This window comes from Scyliorhinus torazame, chromosome 22 (assembly GCF_047496885.1).
Source record: "Scyliorhinus torazame isolate Kashiwa2021f chromosome 22, sScyTor2.1, whole genome shotgun sequence".
Classification (NCBI taxonomy): domain Eukaryota; kingdom Metazoa; phylum Chordata; class Chondrichthyes; order Carcharhiniformes; family Scyliorhinidae; genus Scyliorhinus; species Scyliorhinus torazame.
In genome coordinates, this window is record NC_092728.1 from 99,513,075 (window position 1) to 99,538,523 (window position 25,449).

Genomic DNA, 25,449 nt, shown 5'->3' on the forward strand with positions numbered 1-25,449 from the left:
GCCCATCCCAAGATAGCCCCTTTCTTCGCCCTTGACCATGTTATCTCTCACCCCCTGCCATGTCGCAGAAACCCCACTTCCCCTTTCCCTCCTCCCCCCCCCCCACCGGCCACCCCTCTTGGCCTTCCCCCCACCATTTCCCTTCCGTTCACCAGCATAACCTGCTAGCAAGGCTGCCCCTGCCCAAAGACACATCCTAATGACCTCCCCCCCCCCACTCCTCAGCTCAAAGAAGAAGGCCTCCTGCTGACCTTACCCTCCCCACCCAAACAAGTTCTTCTCCTGAACTCCAGGTAGCCTTCTCCAAAAGCAAACAAACAAATGTTAAAGACAAACAGTCCCATAAAACAGGAGGGGGATGGGAACATCCATCCCCACATAAACGTTTCACCCCTACAACTCCTTACCATCCCAACATTGAACAGAAACCCTCCCCCCCCACCCCACAAAAAAAAGCGAAAATCCCCCAATCCCTACACCCACTTCAAACATGCTCCTGACCATTACATAGTGCTAGCACCCCGGTTCCCAAGCATTGTCCACTCAGTTCTCCCCCAGTTTATGCTCCTTAATGAAGTCTTCGGCCGCTTCTGGGGTCTCGAAATAATACTCCCGGCCTCCGAATGTCACCCATAATTTTGCCGGGTAGAGCACCCCAAACCTGATCTGCCGCCGGTACAGCACTGCCTTGGCCTTGTTGAAACCTGCCCGCCGTTTTGCCAACTCGGCTCCGATGTCCTGATAAATCCCGTTATTTCCCTCCCAGTCGCAGCTACGCTTCTCCCAGGCCCACCGTAGAATTCTCTCTATCTCCACAAATTTATGGAGTCTGACGAGCCTCCAGACTCCCCGCGGCGGCTCCCCAGCTCTAGGCTTTTGCCTCAGAGACCTATGCACTCGATCCACTTCAGGTGTCTTATCTAGCACCCCTTCTGCCACCAGTCTCGCCAGCATCCTCGAGACGTACCTCGTGGCACTCACACCTTCCACTCCTTCAGGCAGGCCCACTATTCGCAGGTTCTGCCTTCTCGAGGCATTCTCCTGCTCCTCCACCTTTGTCCTCAGTGTTTTACAAAGGTCTCCTAGGAGCCCCACCTCCGCCTCCAGAGCCACCAGACGATCGCTGTGGTCCGAGATCACTCCTTCCATCTCCCGAATCTGTGACCCCTGCACCTCCAAACACCTCTCTATCCACTCCAAAGTACTCTTTGGGGGTTCCACAGCTTCTGCAATGGCCGTTTCATGATCCTCATGCATTTCTTTCCTCTGTTTATGGAATTCCTCCTTGATAAAAGTCAACAGTTCCTGTATCTGGGGCCTTACAGCTTGCCCCTCCACCGCCTGCATGCTGGAAGAGACTGTTTGTGAAGCACAAGACTGTTTCAACTTTCCAGCCAAACTTCTCACTGTTTTCTGCCAGGGCCGGTGATCAGAAGACAGACCATTCCAGGGGTAAACTACTCCTCTAACATTCACCTACGCCTTTTCATCAAAATCCCACCCGGATCTGGGTAAAAAGAGCCCTTTTCTGTGACTTTGAACAGGAACAGCCCTTTATGTGACCAATCACTCCGTGGTCACAAGCAGAAGTCATCCATAATCATGTTTGCGGTGAGATGGAATGTTGGAGTACATGCGTGTCTTGCCATACTCTAGGATTGCATTGTTTTACTGGTAAACATTGTGCGGTGCACACATTATAGATGCTCACTTTCTTAATTCAACCTGCTGCATGCATTGTGTTTTGAGTTGCCCTTAAGGCCTCATTTCTAGCAAGATTACAATAATGGATTCACGCGACTCCCGACTGATTCAGCCACACGGCTGGATTGTGGATGCGGAGTGGAAGGCATTGGGGAAAATGGTTGTACAGCCCTGGGCGGTATGTTGACTACCTCAGTCTCAACACTGCCACCCACTGTTTGTACCAACTGAAGGGAGTTAAATCTCTTTTGTGTGTATGTTTCTGATTGTGTATCTGTGTGTGTATGTATGTTAGTGAGAGTGTGTGTATATCTTTGTGTCTGTATGAATGTGTGCCTGTGTCAGTGTGACCTGTGTGTCTATGTGTGTGCCTGTGTTTTTGTATGCATGTCTGTGTGTGAGTGTGACATGTGTGTATACATGTCTGTGGCTGTGTGTGTCTGCGGATGTGTGAGTGTCTGTGTTTGTGTCTGTGTGAGTATGTGCATGTGTCTGTGTGTGTGAGGGTGTCTGTGTAAGTGTCTGTCTGAGTGTGTATGTGTGAGTGCGTGTATGTGTGTGTCTGAGTGAGTGTCTGTATGAGTGTGTGTGTGTGAAGATTTGTCTGTGTCTGTGAGTATCTGTCTGTTTGTGAGTGTGTCTGTGTGTGAGTGAGTGTCTGTGTGAGTGCCTGTATGAGTGTGTCTGTGTGAATATCTGTGTGTGTCTGTGTGGATATCTGTGTGTGTCTGTGTGAGCATCTGTCTATGAGTGTGTCTGTGTGTGAGTGCGTGCATGTGTCTGTGTCTGTGTGAGCGTGTCTGTGTGAGTGTCTGGCTGTATGTGTCTGTGTGTGTGTGTGTGTGAGTGTGTGTATGTGAGTGTGTCTTTGTGTGTGTGTGAGCATGTGAGTGCCTGTCTGTATGTGAGTGTGTGTGAGTGTGTCTGTGTGTGTGTGAGCGTGTCTGTGTGAGTGCCTGTCTGCATGTGAGTGTCTGTGTGTGAATGAGTGAGTGAGTGTGTGTGAGTGTGAGTGTGTCTGTGTGTGTGTATGAGCATGTGAGTGCATGTCTGTATGTGAGAGTGTGTGTGTGAGCGTGTGAGTGCCTGCCTGTGAGTGTGAGTGTGTCTGTGTGAGCGTGTCTGTGTGAGTGCCTGTCTGTATGTGAGTGTGTGTGAGTGTGTGTGTGTGAGCGCCTGCCTGTGAGTGTGTGTGTGTGAGTGTGTCTGTGTGAGTGCCTGTCTGTATGTGAGTGTGTGTGAGTGTGTCTGTGTGTGTGTGATCGTGTCTGTGTGAGTGCCTGTCTGTATGTGTATGTGCCTGTGTGAGTGTGTATGTGCCTGTGTGAGTGTATATGTGTCTGTATGAGTGTGTCTGTGTGAGTGTGTGTGTGAGTGTGTCTGTGTGAGTGTGAGCGTGTCTGTGTGAGTGTGCCTGTGTGAGTATGAGTGTATCTGTGTGAGCGTGTCTGTGTGAGTGCCTGTCTGGATGGGAGTGTGTCTGTGTGAGTGTATCTGTGTGAGCGTGTCTGTGTGAGTGCCTGTCTGTATGTGAGTGTCTGTGTGTGAATGAGTGAGTGAGTGTGTGTGAGTGTGAGTGTGTCTGTGTGTGTATATGAGCATGTGAGTGCATGTCTGTATGTGAGTGTGTGTGAGTGTGTGTGTGAGCGCCTGTCTGTGAGAGTGTGTGTGTGTGTGTGTGTGTCTGCGTGTGTGTGTGAGCGTGTCTGTGTGAGTGCCTGTTTGTATGTGAGTGTGTCTGTGTGTGTATGAGCATGCGAGTGCCTGTCTGTATGTGAGTGTGTGTGAGTGTCTGTGTGTGTGTGTGAGCGCCTGCCTGTGAGTGTGTGTGTGTGTGTGTCTGCGTGTGTGAGTATGTCTGTGTGTGTGAGTGAGCGCCTGCCTGTGAGTGTGTGTGTGTGTGAGTGTGTCTGCATGTGTGTGTGAGTGTGTCTGTGTGAGTGCCTGTCTGTATGTGAGTGTGTGTGCGTGTGTGAGTATGTCTGTGTGTGTGTGAGCGCCTGCCTGTGAGTGTGTGTGTGTGTGAGTGTGTCTGCGTGTGTGTGTGAGTGCCTGCATGTGAGTGTATGTGTGTCTGCGTGTGTGTGTGAGCGTGTCTGTGTGAGTGCCTGTCTGTATGTGAGTGTGTGTGTGTGTGTATGCGTGAGTGTGTGAGTATGTCTGTGTGTGTGTGTGTGTGAGCGCCTGCCTGTGAGTGTGTGTGCGTGTGTGTGTGAGTGTGTCTGTGTGAGTGCCTGTCTGTATGTTTGTGTGTGTGAGCGTGTGTGTGTCTGTGTGTGTGTGAGTGAATTGATCTTGAGATGTCTTTTGATTTAACCCGTTACTATTGCTCAGACTGAATGTCTGATTAACCACAAAGCCAGATTGGCTTTGATTGATTGGCTGGTGGTGTGTGTGAGAATGACAAATAATAAGATGAAGCTGAAAATCCGCTATCTTGACCGTCATTTATGTTACAAGATTTACTTTCTGTTTCTGCAGGGTGCAGGTCGAGTTCTACGTGAATGAGAACACCTTCAAGGAGCGACTCAAGCTCTTCTTCATTAAAAACCAAAGATCAAGTAAGTGAAATGGCCAGGATTGAGGCAGGGATTGGTCTCCGACTTCACTGCTTCACACTTGTGTAAAAGGAAAAGCTATAGTGTAAGGGACAGATCAGTCAAACGCAGAATTAATAAAGCAGCACTTGCATTTATGTAGTGTCTGAACACATCTCTCAGAAACATCTTGAAGGACTTGGCATGCGATTAAATATTTTGGTGGAGTGTCTGAAAAACGCCACAGCCACTTTGCACACAGTAAAATGCCAGATAGCATTAAGCGTGGCAACACTGCAGCCGCTATGAGCTTTGTTAACTTCCATAAATTTAAATAATTTGCGACGCATTAGGTCAATGTGGAGTTTTCCAATGCTCGTGCTCTGTTGGAGCGTTACGCCCGTCTCAATGGCAAGAGGGAACCTGTATTTACTATTTTTAAAATAAATTTAGTGTACCCAATTAATTTTTTTTTTTCCGATTAAGAGACAATTTAGCGTGGCCAATCCACCTAGCCTGCACATCTTTGGGTTGTGGGGGCGAAACCCACGCAAACACGGGGAGAATGTGCAAACTCCACACGGACAGTGACCCAGAGCCGGGATCGAACCTGGGACCTCGGCACCGTGAGGCAGCAGTGCTAACCACTGCGCCACCGTGCTGCCCGGAACCTGTATTTACATGTGTCATGCTACATTGTCAGACCCTGGAAGAATTCTGTCACATCCACCGCAACATAAAAATGCTGAACTTGCCAGGTAAAAGAGACGAGGAAAGTCCACCAAATTTGGGAGCGAGGAAGAGACGCCGGGTAAAAAATGATGAATTCCTGTGGGAAATGCTAATTTTTAACTCGTAATCCCAACCCACTCACTCAATTTCCTGGTGTTATTATTAAAATGAGGTAAAGGTTGGACATGATGTGACACTGTACGTGACAGCCTGAAATTAACATTGCAAAGAAGAATTACTGAAACTAGCTTGTTTAAAAATAAAGATAAAGCACAGCCAGAGCTTATCGTTACAAGTGACATTTCATGACGTACTTTTTGATTGATTGATCCGCAGGGTGTGGGTGTTGCTGGCAATGTCAACACTTACCGGCCCTTCCCTAATTGAGAAGGCGGCGGTGAACTGTCTTCGTGAACTGCTGCAATCCGCGTGAATGATAGCTTCTCTCCCCCCCCCCCAGGCCACTTTCAGAGGTGGTTAAGAGCCAACCATATTGTTTGGGGTCTTGAGTCGCATGTACGCCAGGGGTTCCCCAAGGGGCAGCCGATCTTGTTCCCAAAAGGACATTACTGCACCCGCTTGGATTTTTACCACAGCGCAGTCGTTTCATGGTCACCATTAGTGACGCCGAAGGGTTTTTCATTTTTGGATTTATTTCATTCAGTAAGCTCAAAGCTGCCCTGGTGGCATTTGAACTGACATCTCTGCAATCTTAGTCCAGAGTTCTGGATTATTGGTCCAGTAACATAGCCACTGTGCTGTTCTACCTGTGCCAGGTGATGGATGACAGCCTAATATCACGCTTGCACATGTGACTGTTGTATTAAAGTATCATATGAATGCAGAGCAGGGGTCTTGTGGCGCCATGGGTATAGTCCCTGGGCCCAAAGCTCTGGGTTCAAGTCGTCCCCCCCCCCCCCCCCCCCCGGAGGACATGGTGGCCAAGGTTCACAACGTGGCCATGTAGTATTGAGCTACTGAGACCCTAAGCTGTGGAATTTCTCAGTTACCGAATGCTTACAGGCCAGAAGGAGGCCACTCGACCTGTCTTGTCTGTGCTGGCTCCATGTAGCAGTAATCCAACCAAATATCTTTCTCCCTGCACATTCTTTCTTTTTCAGATAACAATCCCCTTGGTCCACCGCACTCACAGACAGTGCATTCCAAGCCCTAACCACTCGCTGTGTAGAAAACTGTTTTTTTCCTCATGTCGCCATTGCTCCTTTTTGACCGAATCTCTGCCCTCCTGTTCTCGATCCTTCCAGAAATTGGGCCAATTTCCCCTTAAAGATCTCTATTTTCCTTGACACCCCTTCTTTAGACCTATCTCTTCCACCAAGCTTTTGGTTGTCCAACCTAATATCTGCTTACACAAAAATGGGAAATTCGGGACAATCTCAGCGGGTCTGACAGCATCTGCGGAGAGAGAAGGGAGCTAACGTTTCCAGTCTGGATGTCTCTTTCTCAAAGATTGTCCAGCATTTTCCGCTCCTGTTTCAGATTCCAGCGCCTGCAGTCATTTGCTTTTATCCTAATATCGGCTTTAGTGGCTTGGCGTTAAATTCTGTTCAGCAATGCTCCTGCAAAGTGCCGTGAGACATTTTACTGTGTCAAAGGGGGTGCTATACAAATGCAAGTCATTGCGGAACAACTTTTTAAAAGTTTACTGAAGTTTTGAGAAATACAAATTTGCTGAACTCCAATATTGGCGCCTCTCTTGAATACGACTTATTTACTCAAAACAAGTGTGAAAAGAGAATTGTCGGCAGACCAAGGCTTCAAGCCGACACTAGAAATTACAGAGCTGGTCGCGATTTTACACAGACATTACGCAGCTTGTCGAGATTTTACACGCCCAGAATTCAGCTTGGATTAAGTCAAGATTCCCAAGGGAAGTTTGAATTCTGTAGCATCGCCGGACAACAATACATTTATCAATTGAGTCAGTCTAAAGAAATAAAATCTCTCAAAGAGACGAGCTGTCGCAGTTAATTTGTTCTGATGTGGGTTGCATGAAACTGGTTGTAAGTTGGGTTTTCGCTGAGACCTTTGCACACACCTCCCTCTGGTGGCTGAAGTGCCTCTCAGCAACTCATCGGCCCGATTTCTTGTCCACTTCAGCCTCTCTTGTTTGGAATGCTTGGGACCAAGTCATTTGGCATTTCCTGGTTTATAGAATGGGCTTAGAATGCCTAAGCACAGTGGAGTGGTAAACACACCAGATATAAATATTTACTTTGAGGCACAACACGCTGGTAAAGCAGTAATTTATTTTTACGTTTTCCAATTGAGGGGCAATTTTGTGTGGCCAATCCACCTACCCACACAAACTTCACACGGACAGTGACCCGGGGCCTGGATCGAACCCAAGTCCCTGGTGTCGTGAGGCAGCAGTGCTAACCACTGTGCCATCGTGCCGCCTTGATAAAGCCATAATAAGAATCCCAAGGGAATAATCACCATAGAAAGCATCGTATCTGGCTGCATCACAGCCTGGTATGGCAACTGCTCGGCCCAGGACCGCAAGAAACTTCAGAGAGTCGTGAACACAGCCCAGTCCATCACACGAACCTGCCTCCCATCCATTGACTCCATCTACACCTCCCGCTGCCTGGGGAAAGCGGGCAGCATAATCAAAGACCCCTCCCACCCGGCTTACTCACTCTTCCAACTTCTTCCATCGGGCAGGAGATACAGAAGTCTGAGAACACGCACGAACAGACTCAAAAACAGCTTCTTCCCCACTGTCACCAGACTCCTAAATGACCCTCTTATGGACTGACCTCATTAACACTACACCCTGTATGCTTCATCCGATGCCGGTGCTTATGTAATTACATTGTATACCTTGTGTTGCCCTATTATGTATTTTCTTTTCTTCCCTTTTCTTCCCATGTATTTAATGATCTGTTGAGCTGCTCGCAGAAAAATACTTTTCACTGTACCTCGGTACACGTGACAATAAACAAATCCAATCCAATCCAATCCAATCCAAGAATTGTTTTGCTTATTACTGATACTGTATCTTCCATTGTTGCCGCTGCCAAAGTAGAGTACTGAAATGACGCCATGAGCTATGTGACTGCTCAAAATGTTTCTGGGTGATGGGAGGTTCGGGTTTAGTGGATTTCCAGTCTGGAGATGTTACAAGTACACTATATTTATTCAGTCAGGTCAGCAACATTTCACAAATACATGCCATGATTTTCTTTTCAAATATTGTATTTATTGCATATTTTGAACTTTTCAAAATTTTTCGAGAAGTGGATTTGTTTAACATCGCATCCGGAATTCACCCCTTGTGACCCTGCAGCACTCCCTCAGTGCTCCAGTTAAGATTACCCACAGCTTGCCGACTCGGAGGCAAAAGTGATATCAACCGAGCCAGACTTGACACTGCGTGCGTTCGTTTGTTCGTTCATTTGTTGCAAATGACCCTAAATCAAGGGTACTGGGACTTTTTGTCATTGCAGGTTTAAGAATACGACTCTTTAACTTCTCCCTGAAGGTACTCACCTGTGTTCTGTACATTATCCGGGTTTTACTGGATGATCCCACGCAAGGAATTGAATGGTAAGATGGTTTTTTTTTTCATTAAAGCGGCTGGAATCATAGTGCACGAGACCACCTGGTCACCCCCTCAAAAAATTCAATCAAATTTGTTAGGCATGACCTCTCTCTGACAAAGCCATGCCTGTCTTGGTGGAATGATCAAGGTTCATAGAATCCTACAGCAGAGAAGGAGACCATTCATCTCATCGTGTCTGTGCATGCGACAGATCTCGGCTGCCATGTTTTCAGTCCAGATGGTCACCAGAGGAACTCTGGCTGCTAGATTGGAAGCTCAGAACATCAGAATGTGCCAGACAGCCGCCTGAAGCAGGAATTAGGAGGCCCGAGCACACAAACTGGGGCGCTGACATTGGCTTTAAGGTCCTGAGGCAAATGTGGTCAAGAGCTGGGCGAAGGCTGTGCTGTACATGTTCCTTTCAGTTGTTCCGGCTCGATGTCGGTCATACAAAGGGTAACTGAAAGCCGCCCATGAAAAGACGAGTATCTTGTTTTAGAGTTTCATTTCTGTGCATCCAGGAGGAGCAGGGCATCTCCGGGCTCCACGAGAAGGATTGGGGGTTGCTGCAGGCCCGGTCTCGCCTTTCAATATTCAGATTTAAACACAAACAACCAATTTAATGTGGAACTGTCCTCTGCAAACAAGAGGGATATGTTCAAGACTTTCCCTTTTTTGAATTACCGGGGGCTTGGGGAGTCTATAGTTCCTCTTTGCTTTCCCCATGATAAAACCTCGGCCAATCAGAGTTGCTTTGCCAATCAATCTGCACCCTTTTCTCTTGCGTTATAAATTGTTGCCATCATTTGAAATTTGGCATTCTTGTGTTTGTCCTGATGGGTGTAAACCAAAAAGCTTTGGCAAACCTGTCTCTCTTTTCAGCAATAAGCAGATTTAATTGTCAGCCCTGAAATGATAGCACCATAGAACCTCAACAGTGCAGTTCGGGGTCTGCACCTGACCTAGGCCCACTTCCCCGCCCCATCCCCGTAACTCCATCTAACTTGCTAAGGAGCAATTTATCATGGCCAGTCCACATAATCGGACAGTGGGAGGAAACTGGAGCGCCCAGAGGAATACCTCGCAGACACATGGAGAATGTGAAAACTCCACACAAACAGCCACCCAAGGCCGGAATTGAACCCAGGTCCCTGAAGCTGTGAGGCAGCAGTGCTAACCATGTCACTGCGCCAACCTCATGCTGCGCGAGATGAATATCAACACTCAAAAGCGGATTTTTCTTTGCCCTCCATTTTAACGGATAGATTAGGGACTGCCCCACAATTAAATTACCCCCAGCTGTAGCTGTGTTGACCCAATCATGTTAAATAGGTGAGGGCCTCTGTAAAGGTACAAGGTTCCAGAGCAAAGCAGTAAGTGTTGGTACATTGGCATGTTGATTTTGAGGCCTGCGTGTATGTTGAGGAGACTTTGTAAGACAACAAGAATTCTGCTGAATGCGGATTATCGATTGTTCTGTACTGCAAAATTAGAAAATGGGAAGGGCTGAACAGCCAAAGACATAAATTACAGACCACAGGAAAATCAGGACGCATGGTTTGCTTTGTCTAACCCATTCATCAAGAAGATGTGACTGTAATAGACTGAGTGCCCTGTTATTACCTCATATATTTTTTTTAATCATCAGTGCAGTCCATCCAATCTACCTGATCCAAGCACTGAGTTCTAATGTTCTAAACCACTTGACATTCACTCCCATTATCCAGAACCCCAGCGCGCAGACATTCAATATTTTCTTTCTTTGTGGGTCATATAACTGCACATTGTGGAGTCTTGGGGACTACATCTGAAGACAAACTTAATGTTCCTGTTCACTTATACGGGTCTCAGGTGGCTAGCGCTAGCTGCTGTTCTGCCTTAGCATTTATCCATCAAAGAGGAAACAATTCCACGTCCAACCTCCAGGCCCATGGAGTTCAAACAAAACAAACCAGTGCTTCGGGAAAATTAGTCTGATTTAAGATGCTATGAACTGGGGTCTGGACGACCAGGGTTTGAGAGGGTCACGTGCAGGACATCAACCGCAATATGGTGACTCCTGTTCCGATCACTTTTCCATTCACTCCCATTGTAGGGAATTCCAGCGGAACAAATCACTTCCCTTTTTTAAAATTCACGGGAAATGGGAGTCGCTGGCCAACTCAACACTTATTGGCCATCCCTGAGTGCGCTTGAGAAGGTGGTGGTGAGCCGCCTTCTTGAACCGCTGCAGTCCCTGAGGTATAGATGCACCTACAGTGCCGGGAACTCCTATCGTAAAGAATTCCAGTGAAGAAAATCACACCCCATTCTCTCGCAATGTAGAGAATTCCAGTGGACCAAATCATTTCCTACTCAGTCCATTTGTGTGAATTTTTAGTCGACCAAATTTCTTGACTTTCAATCACATTACAAGGAATTCTATTGGAGCAAATCGTTCGCATTCGCTTTGGATTGGACTTGACCGTCGCAATAGCCTCAGTGGTCAGGGTCCTGAACCATCAGAGTGAGGTCAATCCCCACCAAGCCACGTTGGGAAATTTAACTCAATAAATGTAATAAGTTGTGAACTAACACTCGTCAAAAATCATCAAAGGAGGGCCGGCACGGTGGCGCAGTGGTTAGCACTGCTGCCAATGGCGCTGAGGACCTGGGTTCAAATCTCGCCCCTGATCACTGTCCGTGTGGAGTTTGCACAATCCTCCTGTGCTGCGTGGGTTTAACCCCCACAACCCAAAGATGTGCAGGATTGGCCACGCTACATTGCCCCTTAATTGGGAAAAAAAAAATTGGGTAGTCTAAATTTTTTTTTAAATCATTAAAGGAATTCCCAAGGAGAATTGTATTGGAGTCAAAATGTTTCTCTCTCCACAGATGCTGCCAGACCTGGTGGGTTTTTCCAGCACTTTCTGTTTTCATTTCGGATCTCTGCAGTAGTTTAATTTTATTAAAGGCTAGGACCTTATTGCTTTAAAGAAAAACATAGACACCAGATCACAAAGAGCACCTTTCCCAGTTTGACCTCCTTGTAACTTCAGTTCCACAATGTGCAGTTGATTATTAATGCCCTCTGAAGAGGTGCCTGCGATGGGGGTGAGGCTAATGTAATCTGCCCATTGGGAAACCTACAGGATTGAATGGACCACCAGTCTTACTGCCTGCCCAACACTAGTCTTCATTCACTTTAATGAAGAGTAAAGCCAGCATTGAATTCAGCATTATTAGTTGTTCCGAAGGGCGAGTTCAGTTAAAACGGTCCCAATATTCCGGTCAGCAAATCCATTGAATGGATTCCCTAGGGACTTGTTGGCAATAGTTCGTATTGATTCATTCGAATGCAAACTATACACACAGAGCTGAACTACCGGCCACTGCAGAGCTGCCTCCAATTCTGGAAAACGTGCTACGGGGGAGGAGCAGAAAATCCCACCCATAGATTTCAATCAGATATTAATCTTTGAGAAAAAGCGTCTGAGTAATTTGGCACATGTGGCGCAGCCTGAGAGGTGACGTTGGACTGATGGCTTCTGAAGTTCTCCATCACTGGGGGGCTTTCCCCACCTCATGTCTGGTCCTGATGTGGCCTAACTGATTGCTCGGTTAGTCAGCAACTCAGGGGGAGATGGTGACGTGGTGGTAATGGCATCGAATAAGTAAAACAGACTCCCAGGTTCATGCTCCAGGGATGCTTCTTATATCCCCCCCCCCCCCCCCCCCCCCCACCCTGCACCACAGCTGGAACAAGGTTCCCTGGAGTGTTTTGTGTTTTCGTCGAGGAGCCCTCATGTCGTCCTGCCTGCCTCTCTGATTGGGCTCTTGGTACGACACCTCTGCTGATCTTCCCATCGGGAAAATGGATGGATGACCTTAATTTCGATAGCATCACCAGAGGTTCCCCTGAATTGGTTGCCTCTTAAAAGGTGGCACAGACCGGCTGCCAGGGGAGGCAGTGGCGAAGTGGCATTGTCGCTGGGCTAGTAATCCAGCGAATCAGAGTCATTCTCCGGGGACCCGAGTTCGAAACCCGCCATGGCAAATTTGAATTCAATAAAAACCTGGAATTAAAAGCCGTAAAGAAGACCATGAAACCTTTGTCGATTGTCGTAAACACCCATCTGATCACTAACGTCCTTTAGGGAAGAAAAGGGGCTGATTTAGCACAGTGGGCTAAACAGCTGGCTTGTGACGCAGAACAAGGCAGCAGCGCGGATTCAATTCCCGTACCGGCCTCCCTGAACAGGTGCCGGAATATGGCGACTAGGGGCTTTTCACAGTATCTTCATTGAAGCCTACTTGTGACAATAAGTGATTATTAGTATTAAATCTGCCATCCTTACCTGGTCTGGGCTACCTGTGACTCCAGATCCACAGCAGTGTGGTTGACTCTTAAATTCCCTCGGGGCTGGGCAATAAATGTTGACCCCCCACATCCCATGAATGAATTTTTTAAAAAAGGCATCACCTGCGGGTACTGGGACCTGACTTGGATCCTGACCTCTGAAGGTCTTTCAATGCCTAAATGTCATCAAACCTGGGGCGAGATTCTCCGCCCCCCCCCCCCCCGCCGGGTCGGAGAATCGTCGGGGGCTGGCGTGAATCCTGCCCCCGCCGGTTACCGAATTCTCCAGCACCGGAGATTCGACGGGGGCGGGAATCGCGCCACGCCAGTTGGCGGCGCCCCCCCCCCCCGCAATTCTCCGGCCCAGGTGGGCCAAAGTCCCACTGCTAGAATGCCTGTCCCGCCGGCGTAGATTAAACCACCTACCTTACTGGTGGGACAAGGCGGCGTGGGCGGGCTCCGGGGTCCTGGGGGGGGCGCGGGATGATCTGGCCCTGGGGGGTGCCCCCATGGTGGCCTGACCCGAGATCGGGGCCCACCGATCCGCGGACGGGCCTGTGCCGTGGGGGCACTCTTTTCCTTCCGCCTTCGCCACGGTCTCCACCATGGCGGAGGCGGAAGAGACTCCCTCCACAGCGCATGCGCGGGGATGCCGTGAGCGGCCGCTAACGCTCCCGCGCATGCGCCGCCCGGCAATGTCATTTCCGCGCCAGCTGGCGGGGCACTTCCGCCAGCTGGCGGGGCGGAAATCAGTCTGGTGCGGGCCTAGCTCCTCAAGGTGAGGGCTCGGCCCCCCAACATGCGGAGGATTCCGCACCTTTGGGGCGGCGCGATGCCCGACTGATTTGCACTGTTTTTGGCGCCGGTCGGCGGACATCGCGCCGATACCGGAGAATTTCTTCCCAGATTTCAAATGTTACCAACGCTGACATGGTAGATCCTACATTTACTGAATCTCCCGAACCACTGACCCACTCGATTATCAACAATAGAAACATAAAATGTTCAATCATTGTGTAAAACGACTTGTTCAGGTCAAATTGGTAGCAAGTCGTCGAGACACCTTATGGGGCAGCTGCGTAGGCATATGTAAAAAACATGTCTCCTTTGAGAGCTACTGGTGGTGATTTAACCTGAGGATCACCACACTTCAGGCAAGGTTGAGAGGGCAAGACCTTCATGAATAACCTCAGCCAGTACAGGGATTGAACCCACGCTATTGGCCTCGCTCCGCATCGTGAATTGGCAGTCCAGCCAGCTGAGCTAGCCGACTCCCATCACCGTATAAGGGAGAGGGAACAGGGATGATGCCGGTAAAGTTAAACGAGGAAGGAACTCAAGTGGAAGATAAATGCCAACGTGGACTGATCGGGAAGAATGGCCTGTTTTAGTGCTTTCTCTTCCTTGCAGATTTAAGTTGCTGAATTTTCACAATTACAGTCAAGGGGCGAAATTCTCCCGAAACGGCGCGATGTCCGCCGACTGGCGCCCAAAACGACGGCAATCAGACGGGCATCGCGCCGCCCCAAAGGTGCGGAATGCTCCACATCTTTGGGGGCCGAGCCCCAACATTGAGGGGCTAGGCTGGTGCCGGAGGGATTTCCGCCCCGCCAACTGGCGGAAACGGCGTTTGTTGCCCCGCCAGCTGGCGCGGAAATGACATTCGGGGCGTCACATGCGCGGGAGCGTCAGCGGCCGCTGACAGTTTCCCGCGCATGCGCAGTGGGGAGAGTCTCTTCCGCCTCCGCCATGGTGGAGGCCGTTGCGGAGGCGGAAGGGAAAGAGTGCCCCCATGGCACAGGCCCGCCCACGGATCGGTGGGCCCCGATCGCGGGCCAGGCCACCGTGGGGGCACCCCACGGAGTCAGATCGCCCCGCACCCCCCCCAGGACCCCGGAGCCCGCCCGCGCCGCCTTGTCCCGCCGTTAAATAGCAACTCTAATTTACGCCGGCGGGATAGGCAATTTCTCGGCGGGACTTCGGCCCATCCGGGCCGGAGAATTGAGCGGGGGGTCCCGCCAACCGGCGCGGCCCGATTCCCGCCCCCGCCCAATCTCTGGTACCGGAGACTTCGGCAACCGGCGAGGGCGGGATTCACGGCAGCCAACGGCCATTCTCCGACCCGCTGGGGGGTCGGAGAATGACGCCCAAGATCTGTTATTGGTGCAGCTGAAAAGATGTGAGATTAACTGTAAAGTGCTTCTATCCCCTATCCTCTTCCGTATTTGTTTACTTGTGAATGGGTTTGAGCAGGGAATTTAGCGATTACATTTCTGATACAACCATGAATTAATATACTTTTCTTTAAAGAAAACCTTTGCCATTTTCTCATGATCCGCGCCGTTTCAGAGGCAGGCGTTAAGCATTAGCTTCTGTATCGCCATGTGCAGTTTTTGGCATTATTAATCTTTTAAGTGCCACAGGCAGTAATAGACTTCCAGCTGTTATCCTGCCTGGTTTGCATTTATGAAAATGAAAATTGCTTATTGTCACAAGTAGGCTTCAAATGAAGTTACTGTGAAAGTAATGTGTCGTTACATTCCGGCGCCTGTTCGGGGAGGCTGGTCCGGGAATTGAACCGTGCTGCTGGCCTGCCTTGGTCTGCTTTAAAAGCCAGCGATTTAGCCCCGTGTGCTAGACCAGCCCCTGCTGGTTATAATGACAATCTTTAGCAGTGTGTAGGCACAAAGTTTCAATTTTTTTTCCTGGTTCAATGGCAGCACTTTACATGATTGTGGTTGGCATGAACACACCCATTAACTCTAGTGGGCTGATAGAAAATCGTCTCTTGATGGCTGTGAGCTTCCAGAACAGATATCTGCAATCTCTCTAGATGTATAAAACAGAGGCAATCCACTTCTTAAAAATGCGTAAGATGAACTCTTCACATGCTCACCAAGGACCTCTAATTTTACCTCCCAGCCAGTGGGCTGCACGGTAGCACAGTGGTTACCATTTGTGCTTCACAGCGCCAGGGTCCCGGGTTCGATTCCCGGCACAGGTCACTGTCTGTGTGGAATTTGCACGTTCTCCCCGTGTTTGCGTGGGTTTCCTGCGGGTGCTCCGGTTTCCTCCCACAAGTCCCGATAGACGTGAAGCTTAGGTGGATTGGCCAGGCTAAAATTGTCCCTTTGTGTCCAAAGATGTGCAGGTTAGGTGGGGGATAGGGCAGGAGAGTAGGCCTGGGTAGGTTGCAGACTCTATGCGCTGAATGGCCTCCTTCTGCACTGTAGAAATTCTATGATTCTATTGGTTCAAATCCCACTGTGGTAACATAGATATCATAGAATTTACAGTGCAGAAGGAGGCCATTCGGCCCATCGAGTCTGCACCGGCTCTTGGAAAGAGCACCCTACCCAAGGTCAACACCGCCACCCTATCCCCATAACCCAGCCACCCAACACTAAGGGCAATTTTGGACACTAAGGGCAATTTATCATGGCCAATCCACCTAACCTGCACATCTTTGGACTGTGGGAGGAAACCGGAGCACCCGGAGGAAACCCACGCACACACGGGGAGGATGTGCAGACTCCGCACAGACAGTGACCCAAGCTGGAATCGAACCTGGGACCCTGGAGCTGTGAAGCAATTGTGCTAGCCACAATGCTACCATGCTGCCCATTCAAACATTAATGTTTGAAAGAAATAATAAATCTGGAATTAAAAGCCAATCATCAACAATGATGACCATTGTTGTAAAAGCCCACCATGTTCACTCCTTTGCTTTGGGAGATCTGGCATTCATACCTGGTCTTACCAGGTCTGCAACTCGAGATGAGCAGCCATTACAAAGTAACTCCCCTCCCAACAGCACTGTGGCTGTACCCGCACCACATGGGCCGCAGTGAGTTCACCACCTTCTCAAGGGCAATTAGGGATGGGCTAGCCTAGCCAGGGACACCAACATCCTATGAATTATTTTTTTATTTTAAACCATAATAATAATAATCTTTATTGTCACGAGTGGTCTTACATTAACACTGCAATGAGGTTACTGTGAAAATCTCCTCGTCACCACACTCCAGCACATGTTCAGGTTCACAGAGGGTGAATTCAGAATGTCCAATTCACCCAACAGCATGTCTTTCGGGACTTGTGGAAGGAAACCAGAGCACCCAGAGGAAACCCATGCAGACACAGGAAGAATGTGCAGAACATGCAGATTCTGCACAGACAATCACCCAAGCTGGGAATCGAACCTGGGACCCTGGCGCTGTGAAGCAGCAGTGCTACCCCTGTGCTACCGTGCCACCCCCACTTTCCGCTATCCTATTATCATCCATTCTCCAACTCTTGCACCTTGCCTCAAGTTGCTCTCCTATCCCGTCATTGATGCACCTTTCTGCTAACATCCAGCTGGCCCAACAATGTCTCACTGTCGTCAGACTGTCACCGTGCTGTGCCGTTGTCAGTGTATCTCCTTCTGTCACTGCACTGTTCCGCTGTTATCACATCATCAAACTCTCACTGCGCTGTCTGTCTGTTGTGCTATCGCCATGGTATCTTGTGGTCACGGCGTGCTCTGTTCTCACAGGAACCAATGCTTAAAGTCTGCTTCAGAAGTAGTTTCAGTTAGAGGGATATTTCAGCCTGAGGTGAGCTTCAGATCAGCATATATCTGATCCAGTATCAAGACTGCCTCCTCTGGAGTTGGCAACCACTCGGCTATTTCTATAGTGTTGGCCATGACGTTCCAGATGCCTCAAAGCATTAACAGCCAATGAAGTGCTTTTGAAGTGTAGCCATTGTTGCAATGAAGGAAATGTGGCAGCCAATTTGCACACGATAAGGATCCGTGATAGTGACCAGATAATCTGTTTTAATGATGGTCGAGGGATAAATACTGGCCAAGCTAAATGGCTCCCAGAAATGGCAGTAAATGCACAGCAGCTCTGAATTTGAACAATTCTGCAATAAGCAGGGCTTCAACCTGGCGGGAAAATGTAAGGTAAAATATTGCTGAGTATTGCCGAAAAGAGAGACATGCTGTCGAAGCTTTTCATCGTCCACTCCTCAGGATAGATGCACTGATGCCAAATTTCAAAGGAAGAAGCAGCAATCTATACTGCATGAGAAAAGCCTGTCGATTGGTTGGACAGTCAGCTGGCATTTCCGACCACACAAAGGAGTAACGTGGTCTATGAATTTCAGTGCTGGTGTGATGACGGTACGTAGGCTGTACCTTCCAATGATTGGAGGTCATATTAAATCCCTCATCTCTCTGGCTGGTCACAGTAAGCAGAGTATTGACCGTACTCACGCAACCTGTGCTTGCAAAACTCAAAACATAAGGCGGCATTTTCCATCCTCTCCCGCCGGCAGGATCTTTCAAACCCGCTGGAGGCGACCCCATGTGGGGAGTTCCCCGGCAGCAGGGCAGGCGTGCCATCCAAAATGCCATAGACCTCAGTGGGATACTGTCAATGGTGAGCCACCACTCCCAAAGAATACACACCACGAGAGGACGATGGTGAGGGGGGGGGGAGGGGAGGGGGGGGGGGCAGCGGTGGAAAATCCCAGCCATAATGTTGTTTAACTTTAGAAGGGATTATGTGATTGGACTACACTAGCAACCATTTAAAGATTAGCAGCCAGGCTCGCGATTTAGCTCACCTATACTTACTCCATAAACAGGGCCCTGCCCTCTGCAAGCAGAAGGTACATAAGAACATAAGAACTAGGAGCAGGAGTAGGCCATCTGGCCCCTCGAGCCTGCTCCGCCATTCAATGAGATCATGGCTGATCTTTTGTGGACTCAGCTCCACTTTCCCGCCCGAACACCATAACCCTTAATCCCTTTACTCTTCAAAAAACTATCTATCTTTATCTTAAAAACATTTAATGAAGGAGCCTCAACTGCTTCACTGGGCAAGGAATTCCATAGATTCACAATCCTTTGGGTGAAGAAGTTCCTCCTAAACATGAACAGGCATTGCACCTTTTTTTAATTAAACAAAAACATGGGAATACAACATCTCCCAAGTGCATTCTCCAAGTCAATGCCTAAAGCAATCAGAGCTGACAGGCTAGCCAATCAGCATCTTTTTCCCATATAGTATACAATTTTGCTTATTTTGAAATTTGGCATTCTTGTGTCTGCCCTGATGAGTACAAGAAGAAAAGCTTCAACAGCATGTCCCTCTTTTCAGTAATGATTGCCATCCAATAAGCATTCTCTTCTCCTACAGTAAATAAAAATGTTGTTTTCCCCTTACATTGATATTCCTGGGAGGTGTGCGTCCTGATGAGTGTAACACAAAATGCTTCGACATGCCTTTATTTCTACCATACTCCAGTTCTGTACTACCGAACCACAAGAAAATAATTTCATACTCTGCTTGTTCTGCCAATGTTACTTAGATGATTTCCAACTGACTTAACAAAGAATGCGATTGGCATTATCTCAATGCCTTTGTGAAGATCATAGCCATCGTCTCAAGGTCTGATTCTTCCCGTGCTACTCATTTTCAGCTTCCCTACAGAAACTGCAAACCTGTTTAGCACTCACGCAGTTCTGATGAAAGGTCAGCAACCTGAAATGTTAAATCCGTTTCTCCCTCCCCTCCTGACCGGCTGGGTTTTCCAGCACTTTCTGCTTTTGTTTTGTTCAGTAACCTGTTGCTCGTCTCACCCAGAGGCCTGTACACTGACCTCCATTAGCACCGTTCCTGCAGTACATGAACTTCAAAATCCCTTCTCTCAATTTCAAATCTCTCCGTGTCCCCTACTCCAAGTCTTCTGCAAGCCTATATCCTAAAATGCATCCTCAGCTCTAACAGATCCACCCCAGTGCTAAATATAAAATCTTCAGCTCGATAAGACCATAAAACGTAGGTGCAGAAGTAAGCCATTCGGCCCATCAAGTCTGCTCCACCATTCAATGCGATCATGACAGATCAGGAAATATAGAATCCCTACAGTGCAGAAGGAGGCCATTCAACACATCGGGTTCGCACCGACCCTCTGAAAGAACACCCTACCTAGGCTCACTCGCCCGCCCTATCCCAGTCCCTCCGTGCATTGATCATGGCCAAATCTCTAAACCTGCACATCTTCGGACTGTGGGAGGAAACCGGAGCACCCGGAGAAAACCCACGCAGACACGGGGAGAATGTGCAAACTCCACACACACAGGCAGTCAGCCAACGCCTGTGAGGCAGCAGTGCCGGCTACTGTGCCACCGTGCTGCCCTATCGGATGTGATAATCCTCAACTCCACTTTCCCGCTTAGCCCCGTTACCCTGCATTCCCCCACTGATTAAAAAGCCCTGTGCCCCATGCGCTCAAGAAATCACTTCATTAAAACCTTTAGAAGTCATAGGGTAGGCCTCCGCCAGAGCGTCACGTCCAATTCTGGGCACCACACATTTGTGAGGATGTCAAGGCCTCAGCGAAGGTGTGGAGCATTTTTGCCGGAACGCTGTGAGGAATGAGGGACTTCAGTTACGCGGAGGGACTGGAGAAGCTGCGCTTGATCTCCTTAGAGCAGGGAAGGTTACAAGAGATCTCATAAAGGTGAACTAAAATCATTCACTATAATAAAACCCCTTGTAAAGGGAAACTGTTTTCACTGATGGGAGGGCCAGAAACCGAGAGAGAAGAGATTTAAGATAATTGAAAAAGGAATGAGAAGAAAGATGACAACGATTTTTTTGTTAAGACCTACACTGCACTGCTTGAAAGGGCGATGGAGCTAAATGTGTGGTAAATTACAAAAGGGAATTGGATATATGCTTAAAAAAGGAGAAAAAATAGAATGATTCGGGAAAAGACCAGACAAGGGGAACTAATTTGACAGTTCTTTCGAAGAGGAACACAGGCAGCACGATGGTCTGCTTCAGTGCTGTTTGATTCTATGATAAACCGCGCCACCTTGGGATCTATCGCCTCACCTTCAAAAGCAACCTGAAAATAAACCTCTCCAGCTACACTTTAAATTGTCTCCTTTCAGTTTGTCAGCAGTGCTTGCAAGTAGCAAGTTGCAGTATCCTGAGGCACTTCACTATGTGGAACAACTTATGCGTGTCCCTTTTGAAGTTTAATGATGTTGCTTTCTGTATGTTTGTGGACTTTCTCTTAGCTCGGGATGTCAAAACAAGAATTATTCTAACTCATCCTCCAGTGACAAAATTGATTGGTAAGTGACTTTCTGTGAAGGTATATCCTTGTATTAGCTTTATTTCGGGGTGGCGTGGGAGAAAATTAAACCTTAAACACGGCTGGCATATTTTAGATTTTGTTAAAGACATATTCAGAGAAAGTTGACATTTTTTTATCTTCAATTCTGCTGTCCTCATTTTGAGAAGGCACCATGGGGTATACGCCCCTCTGTTTGCTGTTTTTATTCAATGGAAGGCTAAGACTAAGGGGCAGAGGGCATCACTTAATACTTAAGACACCCTTTTCACACAAGGGAAAACATGGAAACCATCACTCATGCCAGGCAATTTATTGCCCACCATTATGACTTGGTTAGTTTGGTTACTGACCAGCCACTGTTGGGATTGGCACTCACAACTCGAATGAAGTTAGTTTCTTATTTGCTGTGCCGCTCATTATCTTGTTAGAGGAAAACAACATTCATTGACAGCCAAAAGCTATTGAGAGCAGTGGATACTCAGTGAGACCTAGGTGTCCTCGTGCGTCAGTTGCTGAAAGTAAGTGTGCATGTACAGCAGGCAGTAAAGAAGGGAAGTGATATGTTGGCCTTCATAGCGAGAGGATTTGCATATAGGAATAGGGATGTTTTACTGCAATTGTATAGGGCATTGGTGAGGCCACACCTGGAGTATTGTGTACAGTTTTGGTGTCCTTATCTGAGGAAGGATGTTCTTGCTGTGGAGGGAGTGCAGCGAAGGTTTACCAGGCCGATTCCTGGGATGGTGGGACTGACATATGAAGAGAGACTAAATAGGTTAGGATTATATTGATTGGAGTTTAGAAGAATGAGAGGGGATCTCATAGAAACTTACAAAATTCTAACAGGATTAAACAGGGTAGATTCAGAGAGAATGTTCCCGATGGTGGGCGAGTCCAGAACTAGGGGTCATAGTTTGAAGATAAGGGGTAAACCTTTTAGGGCTGAGGTGAGGAGAAATTTCTTCACCCAGAGAGTGGAATTCACTACCACAAAAAGTATTTGAGGCAAAAACATTGTGTAATTTCAAGAAGAAATTAGATATAGCTCTCGGGGCTAAAGGGATCAAGGAATATGGGGAGACGGCGGAATCAGAGTATTGAACTTGATGATCAGCCATGATCATACTGAATGAGGGAGCAGGCTTGAAGGGCCGAATGGCCTCCTCCTGCTTCTATTTTCTATGCATGTTTCTGTGTATTGTTGACTGCTGTGTACTGAAATTAAAAGACTTGATAAGGAAACCATTCTCACCCCCATTTGTCCATCGACCATCCATTCTTTGGCCTTGCGACCTAACTCTAGACCTCTTTGACTCGTGAAAGTGGCACTTGCTCTCTAATTTATCCATTCCATGCTTATTCGGCTGAGAGGAAAGGTATAAATTTGTTTAGTCCATCAGTGCGTTGTCAAGCTGTGCGATGACGTTGGGGCAAACCAATTTTCAGAATGTTTGTGGGATAGCGATGGCTGAGAATGCATTCTCCAAACGTAAGGAATTGCTCAGTATAGGAACGAATAGAGATCTGAAGAAAAGAATAGTCATTTCTGTGATTTGGAGTGTCCTGTGCCATGGGACTGATACATGGACCTTGAGGCAGGACAACATCCAAACACTGGAATATTGTAAAGTATGCTCCTGAAGCCAGCGGAGCCTGTGTGTTGTAGAGGGCACACGAACAGTGAGGAAATTCTGAGGATGGTGAAGGGGAAGGATCGTTAACGAACATCACAACAAGATGGCAGCAAGGTTGGATTTGTCATATTCTGAGGCACGCGATCTTGCTGAGCGAGGTGATTGAAGGAAACTAAGAGGGATGTAGACCAGGAGGGGAAAGATAGAGGATGATAAAATTAGACAACTTGGAATTGGAAATGGGAGGCCCCTACGAGCAACTGAAGGGGCAACAGCAAGCCCCTGAGTCATGGAGAGAGGAACAGAGGGCCTGCCCTTAAGCAGATCACTACGACTACTTATTAGTGGAGAAAGCTCAGGTGGCAACAGAGCTTCAGAAGGAATGGTTGCTACGTTTATTTTTGAGGCCCATACCCGCAGAAGATGAGACTTCAGATTTATACCCAATCATGAATAGAGTCAGTTCTGCGGCAACTTTAGCCTCATTATGGAAGCAGATTTAAAATGCATGTGCATAAAATGGATTAAATAATTGAGTTTGATGCGCAGGTTTTTTTTAGACAGTGTCCCTACTGAATGCACTCCCTCCATCCCCAGTGCGTAGTGTCAGCAGTGTGCACTGTGTACAAGATACACTGCAGGAACTTACCAAGGTTCCTTTGACGGCGGCTGCCAAACCCACGATCTCTACCCTCTGGAAGGACAAAGGCAGCAGATGTATGGGAACACTACCACCTGCAAGTTCCCCTCCAAGCCACACACCACCCTGACTTGGAAATATATCGCTGTTTCTTCACTGTGGCTGGGTCAAAATCCTGGAACCCCTACAGCACTTGAACTACAGCTGTTCAGGAAGGCAGCTCACCACCACCTTAGGGTGGCACAGTGGTTAGCACTGCTGCCTCACAGCGCCAGGGATCCGGGTTCAATCTGGCTTTTTCTAACTGTCTGCTTGGAATTTGCACTTTCTCCCCGTGTATGCGTGGGTTTTCTCCGGTAGCTCCGGTTTCCTCCCACAGTCCAAAGATGTGCAGGTTTGGTGGATTGGCCATGCTAAAATTTCCCCATAGTGTACAGGGACAGGCAAGTTAGATGGGGTTACGGGGATAGGGCAAGGTAATGGGCCTGGGTAGCGTGCTCTTTCAGAGGATCGGTGCAGACCCAATGGGCCGAATGGCCTCCTTCTGCACTGTGGGGATTCCATGGTTCTATAGTTCTCAAGGGCAATTAGGCATGAGTAACAAATGCTGCCCTTGCCAGTGACACCCATGGCCCAATACAAAATAGAGTTATAATGCCACTTAGAAAGTGGACTGTAATGTTCCTGAATGAATGGCTGGGTATGGCTCAGAATTTGAAAGCTACATTCAACTGTTGTTTGCTTTTTTTTTGTCATTTACAGGGGATCTATATTTTGGGTAAACAGACCTCTGCCACTGTGGGGAATTCAGGTGGGTGACAGAATGCAGTGAAAGAAAAATGAAGAGTGTATTCAACATATTGGGGAAGGTTCTCTCCATTCTCTATTTGTACTAAAATACAAATGCGTTCTTTGTGTGAACATTGGCCCACGCCTATACGGTTAAGCGTGGTCATTCTCTTTGTCTTAAATGTATTATTTACTGGGGTAGAGTCTCTGTAATCAGCAACTTACTAAGCCCAGCAGTCGTTGTCAAAGAGCTTATTAACCATCCTCAAAAATTGAACCAAGATGTGGTAAAGCCCATGCATCTCTGTACTTGCTGGATGTGTATGGTTTGCGGCACAGAATTGTAATTTTGCTTCAAGTGTCTGAGAGACATTGAATTATAATGTTTCTCAGAGAGGTTGGGTGGGATTTTTCAACCCTTCCCATTGGCGGAATTTGACCCCCGCTGCGAGTTCGCCGATGGGCGGCAGGGGCGAGGAATATAAATCACGGGCAGCACGGTGGTGCAGTGGGTTAGCCCTGTAGCCTCACGGCGCCGAGGTCGCAGGTTCGATCCCGTCTCTGGGTCACTGTCCGTGTGGAGTTTGCACATTCTCCCTGTGTCTGCGTGGGTTTCACCCCCACAACCCAAAGATGTGCAGGCTAGGTGGATTGGCCACGCAAAGTTGCCCCTTAATTGAGAAACCTGAATTGGGTACTCTAAATTTAAAAAAAATAAAAATAAATAAATAAATCACAATCAGCTTCGGCAAAACCGGAAGATCCCGCTAGCGGGCAATGGTGAACTGCCTCCGGCATGGGAAAACTTTCCCCGGGAGGGCTGGAAAACTCCGCCCACTGTTTGCAAGTAATCCCGACTCAATACGTCATTGAAAACGCACTTGCAGCTGAATGAAATAGCCCTAACATTTACTGGTGTGTTTAGTATGTAATCTTTACCTTGATCCCAATGCCACATCTACTGGCGAGGTTCTGTCACAGCACAATCTCTGGAGGAGCAGGGGAACTTGACCACAACTTTCTAAATTTCCACATTTAACTGCACACGCACATACTCCCGAGGTGTGTTCACCAATGTGGAGATAGTGGTGTCGTGGTGATCTCACTGGAGTTGTAATCCAGAGGCCCAGGCTTTGGGATTGTGGGTTCAAATCCCACCACATGGAATTTAAATTCAACCAATAAAATCTGGAACATAAAGCTGGTGACCATGAAACTGAAAGGGGCAACACAGGTGGAGAAGGTAGTCAAGAAGGCATACGGCATGCTTGCCTTCATTGGCCGGGGCATTGAGTATAAGAATTGGCAAGTCATGTTGCAGCTGTATAGAACTTTAGTTAGGCCACACTTGGAGTATAGTGTTC

At 48.1% G+C, this 25,449-nt stretch overlaps 1 protein-coding gene across 4 annotated transcripts in view; it reads left to right on the forward strand.

Annotated features, from left to right (window-relative positions):
• kcnt1b (potassium sodium-activated channel subfamily T member 1b) overlaps nt 1–25,449 on the forward strand; it is a 531,773-nt gene that overhangs the window by 322,979 nt on the left and 183,345 nt on the right. For all 4 annotated transcript variants that reach the window (XM_072488719.1, XM_072488721.1, XM_072488720.1 and 1 more), the window contains 4 exons: nt 4,186–4,265; nt 8,447–8,546; nt 20,964–21,020; nt 24,059–24,107. In XM_072488719.1, coding sequence (XP_072344820.1) covers nt 4,186–4,265; nt 8,447–8,546; nt 20,964–21,020; nt 24,059–24,107 — 286 coding nt within the window. The remainder of the gene's footprint in view (nt 1–4,185; nt 4,266–8,446; nt 8,547–20,963; nt 21,021–24,058; nt 24,108–25,449) is intronic.